This window comes from Nesoenas mayeri (assembly GCF_963082525.1).
Source record: "Nesoenas mayeri genome assembly, chromosome: 4".
In the NCBI taxonomy this organism is placed as follows: Eukaryota; Metazoa; Chordata; class Aves; order Columbiformes; family Columbidae; genus Nesoenas; species Nesoenas mayeri.
In genome coordinates this window covers 7,845,331-7,859,074 of record NC_137540.1, presented here as the reverse complement: position 1 = coordinate 7,859,074, position 13,744 = coordinate 7,845,331, and the positions used below count along the sequence as shown (strand labels likewise).

Genomic DNA, 13,744 nt, shown 5'->3' with positions numbered 1-13,744 from the left:
ATCCATCATGTAGGAGTGAGGGATTGCAGAGATGCTACTTAGGGTAAAGACCAGTCTAATGAATTTATCCTGAACTCATTCAGATACAAATTAGCACTGCTAATTGGTGGGTTGTTTAAAGGTACATAAGGTTTAGTGCTGATCATAGTTTCATTTAGTAAATCAATTAAAAATCATTCCTCATTTTCCCAAAAGTCCTTACCTCTCAACTGAACTATATGACCAAACCTGCAACCTGTTGTATGTGACTCATCCTCTAAATATTTATTTCTACTATTTGTTATCTGCTGTTGCCTATCTGATAATTTCTTGTGCTTCTGAGTGGATGACTAACTTAAATAGGACAAAACCAAACAGCATATAGAAGACATTCACCTTCTGGTAGAGATAAAATGCTTAATGAGATTTGTTTGTTATAAATACGGTATAACTAATGCACAGATAGTGAATGCTATGGGTAAAATTATTCCATAAGCAAAAAACCACTTTTTCACAGATATGTTCACAAATCTCTTGTCACTGAGATATTCACAATCTATTTTTCTCTTATTTCACTCATTTTGACTCTATTTTGATGTCTTTTGTTTCTTTCAACAAAGTTAGAACTTTAGTGAAAAAGCAGAAAAAGAATCAATGTTGTGCAAAGTGCATATGCAATGTACAAGTTTCTCATTTCGCTGAGCTGATTTTGCCATGATGATTATAAAGCTCCACACCACCAAAACTACTACAGGATGTGCAACGCACACCATGCCTTACATTTCCAAACTATTACATTTCCATCCATTGAAAAGATTTCCTAAAGTTCTTTCACTACTAAGAACAGAGCTACTGACCTTGTGAGCACACCAGATGAAAAAGTGCCCTCCTATCACCCAGCATAATATACATTTCCCAGACTGTACTTGGAATTTAGCAAAGTAATTAACAAGCAGTAGTTAGTTAGCCCTTTGAAAGTGTAATTTTTATGTCCACACTACAGGCAAAGGCTAGTTGTAAAGGTGTAAAGTAGGTATTGAAACCCAGTAAATCTTTATAACATCAAGTCTCATCCCCTCACCTTCCTTGCTGGTACCCTCACTTATCTGAAGTCTGTGAGAAAAGGTACAGCAAACACTCTCATGTGTTGTCCATCAAAATGCCTGGTGATTTTTGAGGTATCATATAGAAATATTTTTAAAAACAATAAGTCAGAGCTTTACATTTGCAAAGGGTCTGTAAGGCAGCCGTGTCAGATTGGTAAGAGTTCTCTCAGCTGCATTGCTGGGAGATAGTTAAGCTTTGTGGGACTCTAAATAAAACAGTACACAGTAAAGGAGACCTTTGATTTCTGGGTGGGAGAGTGACTGGGAAGATGCGAATGTCAACAGCCCGGGGGCTGGAAGTTCTTTTTTTATTTAAGAAAACACCAAATCAAACCAGCCAACCAACCAAAACACCCCCAACTCCTCCCCATCCCCCAACAAAAAAAACCACAAACCCCCCAAAAAACCAAACCAAACCACAAAAACCAAACTTGGCAGTTTATGTCCCACTTCAGAACATATTAATTAGAAATCATACATTGGACTAGACACTCACTTAAACTATTCACTAGAAACCCTCCCAAATGAATGCCATTCAGTCTTCTCCTAGAGAGCCCAGAGGTAAATAAATGATGCCATTGAATTTCATATAAAACTTGAAATTTGACCCACCAGGTCCAGAAATAGATTATGTAGGAAATTACAGTCATGGTGGACTGACAAGTGTCCACACCCGTAAGCTGACAGATGGGATTTCAGATCCTGTATTATTAAACATAATAATCCCAGACTTTCTTACTATCAGGATCCTTTTCCATTAGATTGTGGTCAGCAGACCCTCACTTTGGACCATTATGTCATTCCAGTGATTATTTTAGACTGTCTTCCAGAATCCATCTGATTTGAGTGAAGAACCTGCCATTATAGTTAGTAAGGGATGCTCATCTAGAAAATCTGAATAGAGGGCTAGCTAGCTAGAGACAGAAGAGATGTTTCATTTCTTCTTTGGATATTGTGTGCTGGTGGACCACCAGGAGTTCTGACCAACCAAGCAGTCCTGTTTTATGGAATATTTATTAAGCATTAGCTTTACAGTGTCTGGATGGTAGAGTCTACGAATGTATCAGGACTTTCTGATCCATGTCACCCTTCCAGTGGCTTTACAGAACCATTCCACTTAGGCAGCAGAGCTGGAAATACATACCTGTACTGGCATGTTTGAAAGTGCTCCATATTCGTCTTGATGGATGATAGATATGTTGTAAGTTGCCTTTTTGTTGGGCTCATCAAAGCAAGGAAATGATTTCCGTGCGTCTGTTGGCTCATGATCAGTAGCTGCAATGCTCCTTAAACAAACACCACATTGACAAGTCTTCATTATGTACCTTTAAAAACTTATCTGCAATTTCTAAGCATATTTTTTAGCAATTTCATGAACTAAAGTAAACTACAAATATCTGTGTGTACTTGTCCATTCATAAAAATAGGCAACACCAGAAATGCACAAGCTGACATTGCATAGATATTACCTCTGTAATCAACATTGTCTTGGTTTCAGAGCAAAAGCTAAAGCCAATTGCTTATCATCAATGATTTTTTGGAGCCAGGCAATAAGGTAGGAATGACCCCTCATGGTTGGTAAAAATTTTGCTTATCTTCCTGATGTGCTTTCCCATTGATTTTTGTGCCTAAAATAAACTACTGATAATATAATGGGAAAGGACATTAGCGTCTTGCTATAGGGATTTTTACTTAAGTCACTCTGTGTGTTGTTTACCCACTAGAGCCTATCTTGGGACTGGAGTCTTGAACATTTCCTGAGATGACACATTGGAATTGTATAAGTGTCCCTAAAATCTTATCCTGCTTCTGTGTTTCTTCTTCTGCAGTTACCACATACAGTTTTCTGCTGGTGCTGTTATGCTGCCCTGACTCCATTAATGAAGCTGTTGGAGAAAGCATGGGAAGTTCAGGTGAATATCCTAGTACATAACAGGTGCAGTACTAGCCATGTTAGGGAGTTTAGAAAGTCAACTCAATTATGTAAAAACAACTGGAGGACCTAGACAATAGAGGTCATGTAAAAAATAAGGTGAAGGCTGTGAATGTTCATATTGTGCATGCTCCTCACAGTGACATTGGGCTCCCCCATTGATGAACTACATAGTGGCAGAGTGTATTCTCCAGTGATTGATGGTGAAAGGGATCACAGATGCTTCTTCAATTAATCTGGAATGTTGAGCATTTTCTGACAGCAGTTCTACAGCTGCTCCAACTTTATTAAGGTAGTTTTTCTTTTCAAAAAGTAATTAAAAGTGTATATCATAAATTACAGGTCTGCAGCAATCCTACAAGCTCACTTGACAACCAATTTTTCAATGCTTCTTTGCCCTTGGCATTTCCCTGTGATGGTTAAATACTAAACTGGTCATTAGGAACTTGTAGCAGCAAGGGTCATTTACAAGCTTGATGGAGGTAATGTCTGGGTTCTTACCATACACATTCATTGGAACAGTAACTCCAAAGTTCATGGGCAGAAAACATAATGAATATTTACCTTAGCATAACTTCAGGCTCAGCAGAGTTTCTGTTGATTGATAAATTGTTTGATGTCACTCTGTACTTTTCGTAGGCTTTGAAAGCTACTATTTCACAACGAAGATAACTTCAAGTCCCCAGGGCAGTGCTTCACAGCTATTGCTTAAAAAATTGGCTATATATTTTGACACATTTATATCTTGTTCCTACAGACTGATAACACTGTGATATCTCTGTTGAGTTATAAGCTGGTAATCCATCTATCCTCATATATTTGTGGGGGCAGACAGACAGACATCAGCACTACCATTCCTATGAGGTCAATGATGAGAACTCCAGGCTATGGTATACATAGGAGTGGCACTAGAATGTTGGAATTTCCTTTCAAATTATATAATGTAGGTTTTAGATAAGATTTTTTTCAGTGCTTGGTGACTTCTGCCCTTCTACTTGCTGCTGATGTCCAGACAATTAAATGTGAACTAGAGGTAACAGTTGTAATGATCATAGCAATAAGAAGTGAAGGTCTGGCTGAGACTGCATCCAGCATCCAGCTGTTGTTCCTCAAATAAAACAGAGCTGCATTTAGAACCATGATGAATTCCCCCCCTTTTTTTTTTTATTCCAAAGCACAGGACTTGATGCAAACCCCCTCCCTTTGAGATAATTTAGGCATTTTTTCTTCTATTCTTTCCCTAAATTCAGATTCATTGCTTCTTCTGAGAAAATTTTCTCCTTGATGAAGAAATCCAGCAGTGCTATTTCTGTACACTAAATAATATTTTGGCTTTCCCTAATCAATAGAATGCAAGTCTCCCTGCTAGAGACTTGCCCAGCTGAATATCTTTTATAAGTCTCTTGTTTTCCTCTTACAGAGGACAGAGAGAATTCCTATAAAAGGAAAGCCATACCTTGTCACTAATAGTAATGCAAAATCAAAACCAGCTGCAGTGACATATTTGTATTATCTGTAATAGTAAGGAGAAAATAAAAGGGGGGTTTTAGCAGATTCTTTGAGAGGAACTAATGAGTACAAAGAACCCATCACACTTATGACGGGACTCTTGTTGTTCCCCTTTTCCTAATATCTGAAAATAACACAATTGTAAGTTATTTATGCTCACTGCATCATGCCAAGTAGGAAAGGGATGTTATTCCCCTTTTATCAATGGGGAAATAAAATACACAGACAGAGGACTAGCTTTAGCAAAGGACTTCATGCTTACAGCTGGATTCAGGCACCCACAGGAGGATCTAGCCAGGTCTATGTCTAAAATCTGTATTTTCAAAGTTTCTGCTTTCCTGCTCCCTACCTGCATGTGCACGTCATTTTAAATAGCTGTGTTCCCAAGGTATCTCAAGATCCACTTCTGGGCACGTCCAGAAGCACATTTGTCCTGATGGGGATTGTATGATCTGCCTGAACAGGATTCCCAAATGAGGTGTTCTTCTCTCTAAGCCTCCCAAGGATCCCAGACTTGCAGGCATGTTCAGCACATGTCTACCCCTACCTGTTTTCGACAACATCTGGTGGGAGACTTAAATCTAAGCAACAGCAGAGCCTGGACATGTGCCCAGTTTATAAACAAAAGGCATTATAGCAATTCTTTGGCAAACCTTTGCCTTCACAGATCGACAGCTGGGGAGCAGCTCAGCCCTGGGAGCTGATTTTCCAGTGTTATCAATTCTCTCAAAAGGTCCTGCTGCTTCTAACACTGACCAGAAAGGATGAGGAGTGGGTTAATTTCACTTTCATTTCCTTTCATTCACTCTAATTTTCACCTCAGCCACCACCTTCTCTAACATCTGCTATTAGCAGGCTTGCTTGACTTTTGCTGTTACCTGATCTGATTTGTACTTACTTACAACATAACAAAATAGGAACTATTTGGGTTGAAAGTTTCCAAGAGTTATGTCTGCCTCAGGCAAAGGTTAAATAAAAAAGCTAATTCCAGTCAGCATTGGTTTTGAGCAGAAAGCCAGGGGAAGATGCAGTTTTAATGAGTAATAAAAGCCTTCCCTCCCCACCCTTCCTCACTCCATCCTATCACCTACCCTCACATCACATAGCAGTGACTTGGCTGGTGGTTGCTTTCAATTCAAAGCTGTACTTATCACTATCACGTACATCACCTCTTCCACCCCCACAAACAATCTGCTGAAACTTAGCCACATTAAAAGCATTTCAGAAATCACCATTCACTCATTCTTATTAGGGCGCTTCTCAAGCCTAACAAACACACACACTCAAGTTCTTTTCTGTATCTAGTGTTTTCAGACTGCTGGCTAGGATCATCCTTGCAATTGTATGTAGCTTCTAGAACCCAAACTGAGACATAGGAACACTCTTGAAGTGAGCTCACGTTTTATGCTTTCCTCAGCTTCTGAAGTTCTCCTTCCTGACACCACATGCTTGGTCTTTGTCTTCCTGCACTGTCTGGTTTTGAGGGATGGACACTCACCTCTCCTGGTCTGTAACTCAGGAGATCTGAGTTCTGGTCCTGCTATCCTGGTGTTGCAATGGACCTGGGGCAATTCATTTAATATCTAGCTATCCTTTACCAACAAAAAGGAAGTGAAACACCTTAACTTAGAGACACGCTAAGTGTTTACACTCTAAAACTGCTGTGATGATTTCAGATGCTCAAAGCATCTTCCAAGTCAGAGCAATACTTAGGTGGTAGATGGAGGAAAACAAGAGGCAAAGTGCTGGCTAGGGTTTGATCCACTTTCTGCTTGGCTTCTTCACAGATCAGATAATTATGTTTAAGTATGAAAAATCAATGCTTGCTTTTTCTTCTGCCTCCTGGATTTGCTGCTGCCTGTCACTACTGCTACTCCTGGCATTGCCTGTCAGAAGCTGAGTGGAGCTGATGCAATTCTAACTCATGATGCCGTTGTCCCAGGAGGGCAAACAAGTGCCGTGAAAACACACCACTCTTTGTCTCCATGTTCCTGCTACAGGGCCTTGGAAAACTCTAGCCAAGTTTATCTTCTAGCCATAAAAACCGGAATAAGTCATTTAAGAAACGTAAATGTTGGAAAAAAAAAGAGTGTCCACTCCATACGTTAAATGTGAAGAAATGCCTCTGAGAAGTGGGCAATGTTTTTTTCAAGCTTCCACCCTGAAGCAGTACAAACCTTGGAAGTGCAATGGGTTAACTGAACTGTAAGAGGCTTTGTAGTCTTTGAATAACTATGGATATATTAAAAAGCAAGAGCTGGAGCACAAAAAATCCTAGTCAAATATAACCTTCATAATTTGGACTTTCTTATCCATAATTTAAATGAGCTGCAGGAGAGACAGAGAAGTTCTGGTTTGGATATTCCTCAGGCTTATAATGTCAAGAAGGCATAATGTCAGGAAAACTATCACAAGAGCATTTTACACCAAAATGGTTACCTTGGGGAGTGACAGGAGAGAGTGGTGAGAGCTATATGCTATTTATTGTACTACAGAGATAAAAAAAAAAACCCCGATCCTTGCAGCTTTCTGAGGAAGCCATTTGTAAAGCTCAAAGGTAACCTGGGACCAGTAGAGTTTGAAAAAGTTTTTCAGAATAATAACAAACCCCTCATCTCTCCAGCCCACATTCACATGTCAACAGCCAAAGGGTTTTGAATACAGCATCTTCCTTAGGGGAATGAGAAAATTAAAGAACAGCCCAGAAATATCAGCAAGCTGGTGAGAGACAAGACTGAGAAGCTGAAACAGGAATAGAGCAGGCCTGAGCAAGTAGAAATAGAGAAGAAAGTTTAATAAATAAAAGAAAAACTGCTTTACTTGATCACTCCATTCTCAGTGTAGGTGGTCCTATAAAACCCAACCAGGGAACCATTCAGCCAGCCTTGAAACTTCAGGGTGAGTATGTAGGGATCATTTTCATCAGTGACAGAGAGCTCCGCTTCTGCTTTCATCACTATGTACTCTTGCGGCGTGTACCCAAAGCAGTCGTTCAGAGCAATCTGCTGTCCCGAGGATTTCCGGAGTGTGGGCATTTCTGTAATCTCAGTCTCTCGCAGGTGGAGCCACAGGTAGCTGGTAGATTTTTCCAAAGTGATAGAAATATTGACTGTCCCAGTGTAAATGTCTCTCTCCATTTCAGGCTTGACTTCCAGATCATAGTGGACAGGCTTGATGTAAGTTGGTAGTCTAAAATTTCTCCAGTCTCCAGTGTCATCATTTCTAGGAGGACAGGGAACCAAATCCACTGTGGGAGGAGGGTTTGTTGGTTGATCTGTTTCTCCTGAAGATTGCTGAGATTTAGGTCTGCTCAATCCCACGCCAAGCCCCACGGCAAGACCTACAACTACCACGACGCCACAGATGACAGCCACATGCTTTGTCTTCATGCAGTACCTCTTGGACTTCTTATCCTCAAAATCCATGCCCTCCATCTCTGCTTCGGGGTCTGTTCTCAGAGCAAAACATTAACAGTAAAAAAGCTTATTAGTCACTTCAGCACTTGCATTCAGTAAACTCAGCAGACTTGGTTTCTATTTTAATTGTGTAGCTGTTCTCTGCCCGTCTCCCCCACCTCGCTTTCTACAAGACACTCAATTAATTAAAGACAACAGGCATTTGGAGGAAATGTGAATGATGAAAAGGAGCGCAGCTGGGCCGGGAGATGGAGGGAACCAACGCAGAGGAACATTGTTCCTCCCGTGCTCCCCTTATAAGCAACACAACCCCACCCCCAGCCCCTCCTGCTCTGGCCTGAGTTAAATATAAAACAGTGCTGTGTTAATCAGCAGTTAGGAGATGATCAGATGCCAAAGCTCTGTCAGCAGCTTTCAGAAAGAGTTTGCAGATAGAGGTGTAACTGCTCCAAACCCTCAATCTTTGCCACTACCTTTTCCTTTTTTCCCCCCTGCTGTTTCTTGTTTGGGTTTTTGAGGTTTGGGGTTTTTTACTTTTTCCTCTTACTAACAATGATTTCCTTGAACTTTCACGTTATAGTTTGTGAAATGACATCTCCAAAGTCTCAAAAACCCAGCAAAAATCACATATATCTTTCAAGGCCTTTTCAACTGTTCCCTCTCTTTTCTAGGCTCATTTACCTTTGCTGAGTAATTCAAGGCAGTCATGGGCAGAAGAATGCACAGTGGAACAATAAATTTTGATCACTGACTTCAAACTTTAAAACACGTCTAATTCCTCTTCCCCCTCCCATTGGGCCAATTTTCCAGGAGATTGCTCATAATCATGCAGGCAGGCTGGCAACCTGGAATAGAATTGCCTTGTTGGGCAGCACAGTTACAGTGCTGATTGTGAACCCTTGCTGTGAGGGACACTTCTAAATACGCAGTTACATGATTTACGTAGTAAAGACCTAATTTAGCATTTACTGCTTGTCATCACGATGTGGCGCTTCATGGAAACAAATTAACTGAATAGAGCCTGATTCTGCTTGGGGGAACTTATTGTAAGCAAGGCCTTGCTAAGCCTGCAAGCAAGATGTTGCTAATGCGGTAGGAAACTGTATACAAAGTAGCCTTGACCTTATTTGATGCTGAACTAGAGAAAAACTGTAGAATAGAAACCCTCGTCTCTGGAACTGTTAACCCTTTCTCTCCATGTATGAAGTACACTTGAGTAGATATTTAATCAGGCACATCAGTTTGGCTTCATGGCTCCTGTTTTAGTTTATAAGGAGACAGATGAACATCACTTTTCACATCAGTTACAACTCTCTGACCACTTAGATTCTTGGTGGTGGTGTTCGAGGGTTTTGTTTGTTTTGGTTTGTTTGTTTGTTTTGATATGGATGAAGTTACACCCGGATGGGTTGACAGCCAACACATGCTCTGAGTGACATGTGCTGAATCAGGGAAGGAGCTTTAGCAGGACAGAGATCATCCAGTCTTTAAAAATGTATCTCCTGACGAGCTTTAGAAGTCTGCCTTTGAAATATTGCCAGCCACCATGGGGAACTTTAGCTACCTAATCGTCCTAATCGTCATCAGCAATCTTACAGCACACAACTATATGTGTAGCATCTTGTTTTAAAGGCAAGGTTTTCGAACAGAAACTGAGAAAAGGTCTTTTTTTTTTTTTCAGAGTATCAAGTTAACTCTTACTCAGTTGTTTTCAAAAGTGAAAAACCAATGCAAAAAAAAAAAAATCAAGCAGAAAGCTAAAAATCTGTTTCAAATTATGTCTGCTTTTATTGTTTCCCATTTCTCTGCTGTGACCAAAACTAGATATGACATGGGAAACCAGTGCCCTTTAATGGATTGGGTAAGAACTTAACTTCTAGCAACTAAGCCAGCACTGAAGATCATAGTCTTAACATTTAAAACCATTTCAGCTTTTCTTTTGTTCTAATTGGACAGGACAAGGAAAAAGCGAGAACAGATTTTAAATAAGACATCTTAAGCCAGAGTATGCCATAAGTGATGAGATAATAGATGTGCCTTGATTTCAGGCATGCTTTTTACATCACCTCCATTTTTATTCTCCTTAGCCCTGAGGTTTTCTGTTACATTTTTAATCTGAAGATGAAAAATCCTGCTTGATCTTATAGGCTGCAGAGGAAGTTGTTTACTGTAATTATGACAGGACTTGCAGATTTTTTACTGGAAACAATTTCCTTCTTCAGGAAGAGCTAGAAAACATATGTGGATGAGCTAGTTCTAAACAGCAAAAATATATGTTTTTCGTATCGTAAGCCTTAAAAACAACACTAGCAGTAAAAGCCATTACAACCTAATGAGGAGTGACAAATGAATTAGCTCAAGTAGAAGAGATTAGTGGTGTCTTCTGCCAGTCAAGAGCAGTAGTGCATTTATACACAAGCTCTAGCATTGATCTTCTCTATAAATGTGAGGTTCAAGCCTAGCTGCAGCCAAAAATAGGTGTAATATATTTCTGAGAGTGGTAGTTATGAGCACACTGATCCCTCCCATACAAGAAACATGCTTTGTTCCTAGCTGACACCACTGGGGTCAGCCAGCAGTGCTAAGAAGCTGCCTAGCTGTCAGCAACCCAATACACATGTCCAAGGATAAGGCAGGGCTCAAACTATTAATTCTGCTGCACAGGAGCCATAAAGGGAGGGCAAAGCTCCCCAAGGCAGTGCCAGTGCCCTCCCTGCTTGGCTGTCTCTAGGTAGAAAGGGGCAGAGAACAGGCTTTGCCCCTCCAAGAAAAGAGCACTAGGGCCTTTATCGACAAGGTGTAGATGCTTTGTCTGTCCTCTTCCCAAAGGGCATAAGATGATGAATTTCCATATGGAAAGTAGAAGATAGCTCACTCCAGACTGCTCCAGCATAAACTGGAAGCATGACTGCAGTCAAGTGCTGGTCAGGTTTGGAGGGGTTTAAATTGCTTTAGTTCAATTTCCAGAAAAACCTGAAAAGAGATTAAAACAATCTTATCAGTCACCGGGATGATGTTAACAACTGCTATCATTTGTTTGGTGTTGATTTTTAATTTCACCTTAAGTTAGGCTTTAGTTCTCAGTCAGCACTAGAATTACCACACTAACTTAACAGCGTCCCTTTGGTTACCTAAAATGAAGCGTTGTATAAAGTCTCTGTCATGACATTGCTGGTGAGGACATGTAAATTCCTGAAGGAACATTATCCAGATATCTTTTCTGACAACTACCAGGGATATAATTGAATAATAATTTTTATCCCTTAATTGTCAGCCACAAATTTCCAGTATAATTTCCGATTTTAAGTGCAGAAAATGGAATAAAATTTCTGCAAGTGACAGCCAGGAGCAGCACTCGCACAGGTTTGCTGTAGGCATTCAGGGGGAGGTCTCATAGTCCCAGGAAATCTGTAGTTGAAGCTGACAATGAGAAAAGAGCTGCTCTGGAAAGCATCAAAGACATGGAAATAAATCAAGTATATTAATAATAATAATAAAAAAAGAAACTGCAATTCACAACAAATGAAACTCCTCCAAGCCAAGTCCATCCTTGGAATAACATGAAACACTTACTGGGTCTATGCCAAGGAGGTATTTGGCTCCCTGTGTCCAGGGACATTAAGGCAACATGTGGGCAACAGAGTCTAAGCACCTCTGACTTCCTTCTGTTCTCTGAGCTGCTCCCACTACAAGACTTAGGGATAATAAATGGATGCTCTCTGCCTCCACTGGGAGGAATTTGGCTCTCTGTATGCTAAACTAACACTCCTCATTACATTTGTCATTGCAAAAAAATAAGGGACAAAGCAATCTGCTGCAGTGACTGCTTTCTGGCTGAGCTGCACGTGTAGACTTCTACTCTGTGGCCCTCTACCAAAAGAAATTTAGGGTATTAATTTGAGAAATGGTTGTGGTGTTCCATCAGGTCACAAATGAACTATATCAGAAATAATTCCCTTGTCCAGTGTTTTCCTACATTTGTAATGACTGTTTTGGTCTCCATCCTTAGCTTTGAAAACCCTTTAATGATCATGAGTCTCCTAGAGTTCACAAGTCTCAGTAATTACTGGCCTGCAGCGGTCATTGTTCCAGCCACAATACCTTTTACATCTGTGTTGTTTGGAAATGCAAATGTTCTGAACTGATTTGAGAAAGACAGTCAGGATTTCTTCAGTCATAATTATTTCCCCATTTAGATCTTAGAAATCTGGCCCGAGCTGTGTGGCACTGTGGGCTGTGGTGCCTTTGAAGGCTGATGTAATCTCCTGCTGCAGAGTGATGAGCTCCATATATAACACACTGGCTGAAGCGCAGCGCAGTCCCACCACCTATTCTGGGTTCTGCTGGGTTTCCCCAGCAGGCCAGTGCTGGGTGCTTTATTTATCACTAGGGTCAAGGCTGCAGGGAGTTACCTCAAAGCCTCTTCACAAGGAAGTACAGTGACTTACTGTACTGTAGTAGAGACTTAATTTTCTTCCTTTCCTTTCCTTTCCTTTCCTTTCCTTTCCTTTCCTTTCCTTTCCTTTCCTTTCCTTTCCTTTCCTTTCCTTTCCTTTCCTTTCCTTTCCTTTCCTTTCCTTTCCTTTCCTTTCCTTTCCTTTCCCTTTCCCTTTCCCTTTCCCTTTCCCTTTCCCTTTCCCTTTCCCTTTCCTTTCCTTTTAAAAATTCCTGGACACAAATTCTGTTTCTCAGAATGTGAATGCCCTCTCTTATACTATTTGTGTAAACAAAGCAAGTCAAACTGTATTAATTTGCTTTGCTATACCTTATCATACCATAACCATATCATATCATTTAACCTTCCACTGCATTGTTACCAAGATGAGCTTGCTTGGATTCTTTCATTCTAATCATTAACCTTTAATACACAACCAGAACAAAAGTCTGGATCCCAGTCAGTACAGTTCCAACTTTCTAATTCTAACATGTTTTATTATTTTTACATTTTAGTCACCTATTTCTTGTTAACACTGGCCGTTAAAATAGTTACAGTTTATGGCTCTGCACTTCAAGCTCTAGCTTCCAATATGAAATTTTCTTTTTGTCTTTAAAAACATGCCTGAGGAGAGTTCTACTTTATCAACAAAATACAATTTAACTTCTATGGATGTTTTTTCAAACTCAGTCAACATATGCCTTGGTTAACAACTTTCTAAGCAAAAGTGAGTAAAGCAACAAGCTTTTACAGTGTAGCCTCTAGGATACATTGGAACACCAGCAGGTCCACAGGAAAACCAAATTTTGCAGTTTAGAAATTCAATGGGAAATTATTTGCTGAACTTTTGGAGGCATGTTGTCCTCTTAGAATGAGAAGCTTGCTTTCCACTCTCTTCACTTTTTTTCTGGTGAGTGCAATACCTTAGAAGACCCTACCTCTCCACCTGCAATTCAGGGCACTACTTTAATCTGTCTGATATGAGCTGCGGTTCCCTCAGGTGCCACCTCTGCCCTTGAGCACTGCTGTGTCATTCGGTACGCAGTCATATTGATCCATTTCTATGTCTAGATAGCAGGCCATGAGAAGAAAAGAATTTTCATGGAGGAGAGGTATAAAATTTCCTTCTTACCTTAACTGGCCCCAGCTCAAAAATATTAACCTTCAGGGCAGGCTTATTTGCAGTACTTTCTCCTTTAGAAGCAGTGGGAAGTTCAGGGGCTGAATAAATGAAAATGAAGCATTAGGCAGCCCAGTAATGATGTCTGCTCAGCATGCAGTGATAGTACTAAATCCAAGTATGATAGTAGCTTCATTGAGCAGGTAATGGAGATTACTGTGGAAAACAGTATTTGCAGTTGAAGGT

The 13,744-nt window shown here is 40.3% G+C and overlaps 1 protein-coding gene across 1 annotated transcript in view; it reads right to left on the bottom strand.

The window, feature by feature from the left end:
• Positions 1-7,961, bottom strand: part of ENPEP (glutamyl aminopeptidase) — a gene marked incomplete at both ends in the record, with an annotated part of 35,356 nt that extends 27,395 nt beyond the window's left edge. The window contains 2 exons of the mRNA XM_080343338.1: positions 2,230-2,371; positions 7,348-7,961. Coding sequence (XP_080199464.1) covers positions 2,230-2,371; positions 7,348-7,961 — 756 coding nt within the window. The remainder of the gene's footprint in view (positions 1-2,229; positions 2,372-7,347) is intronic.
• Between the last annotated feature and the right edge of the window lie 5,783 nt (positions 7,962-13,744).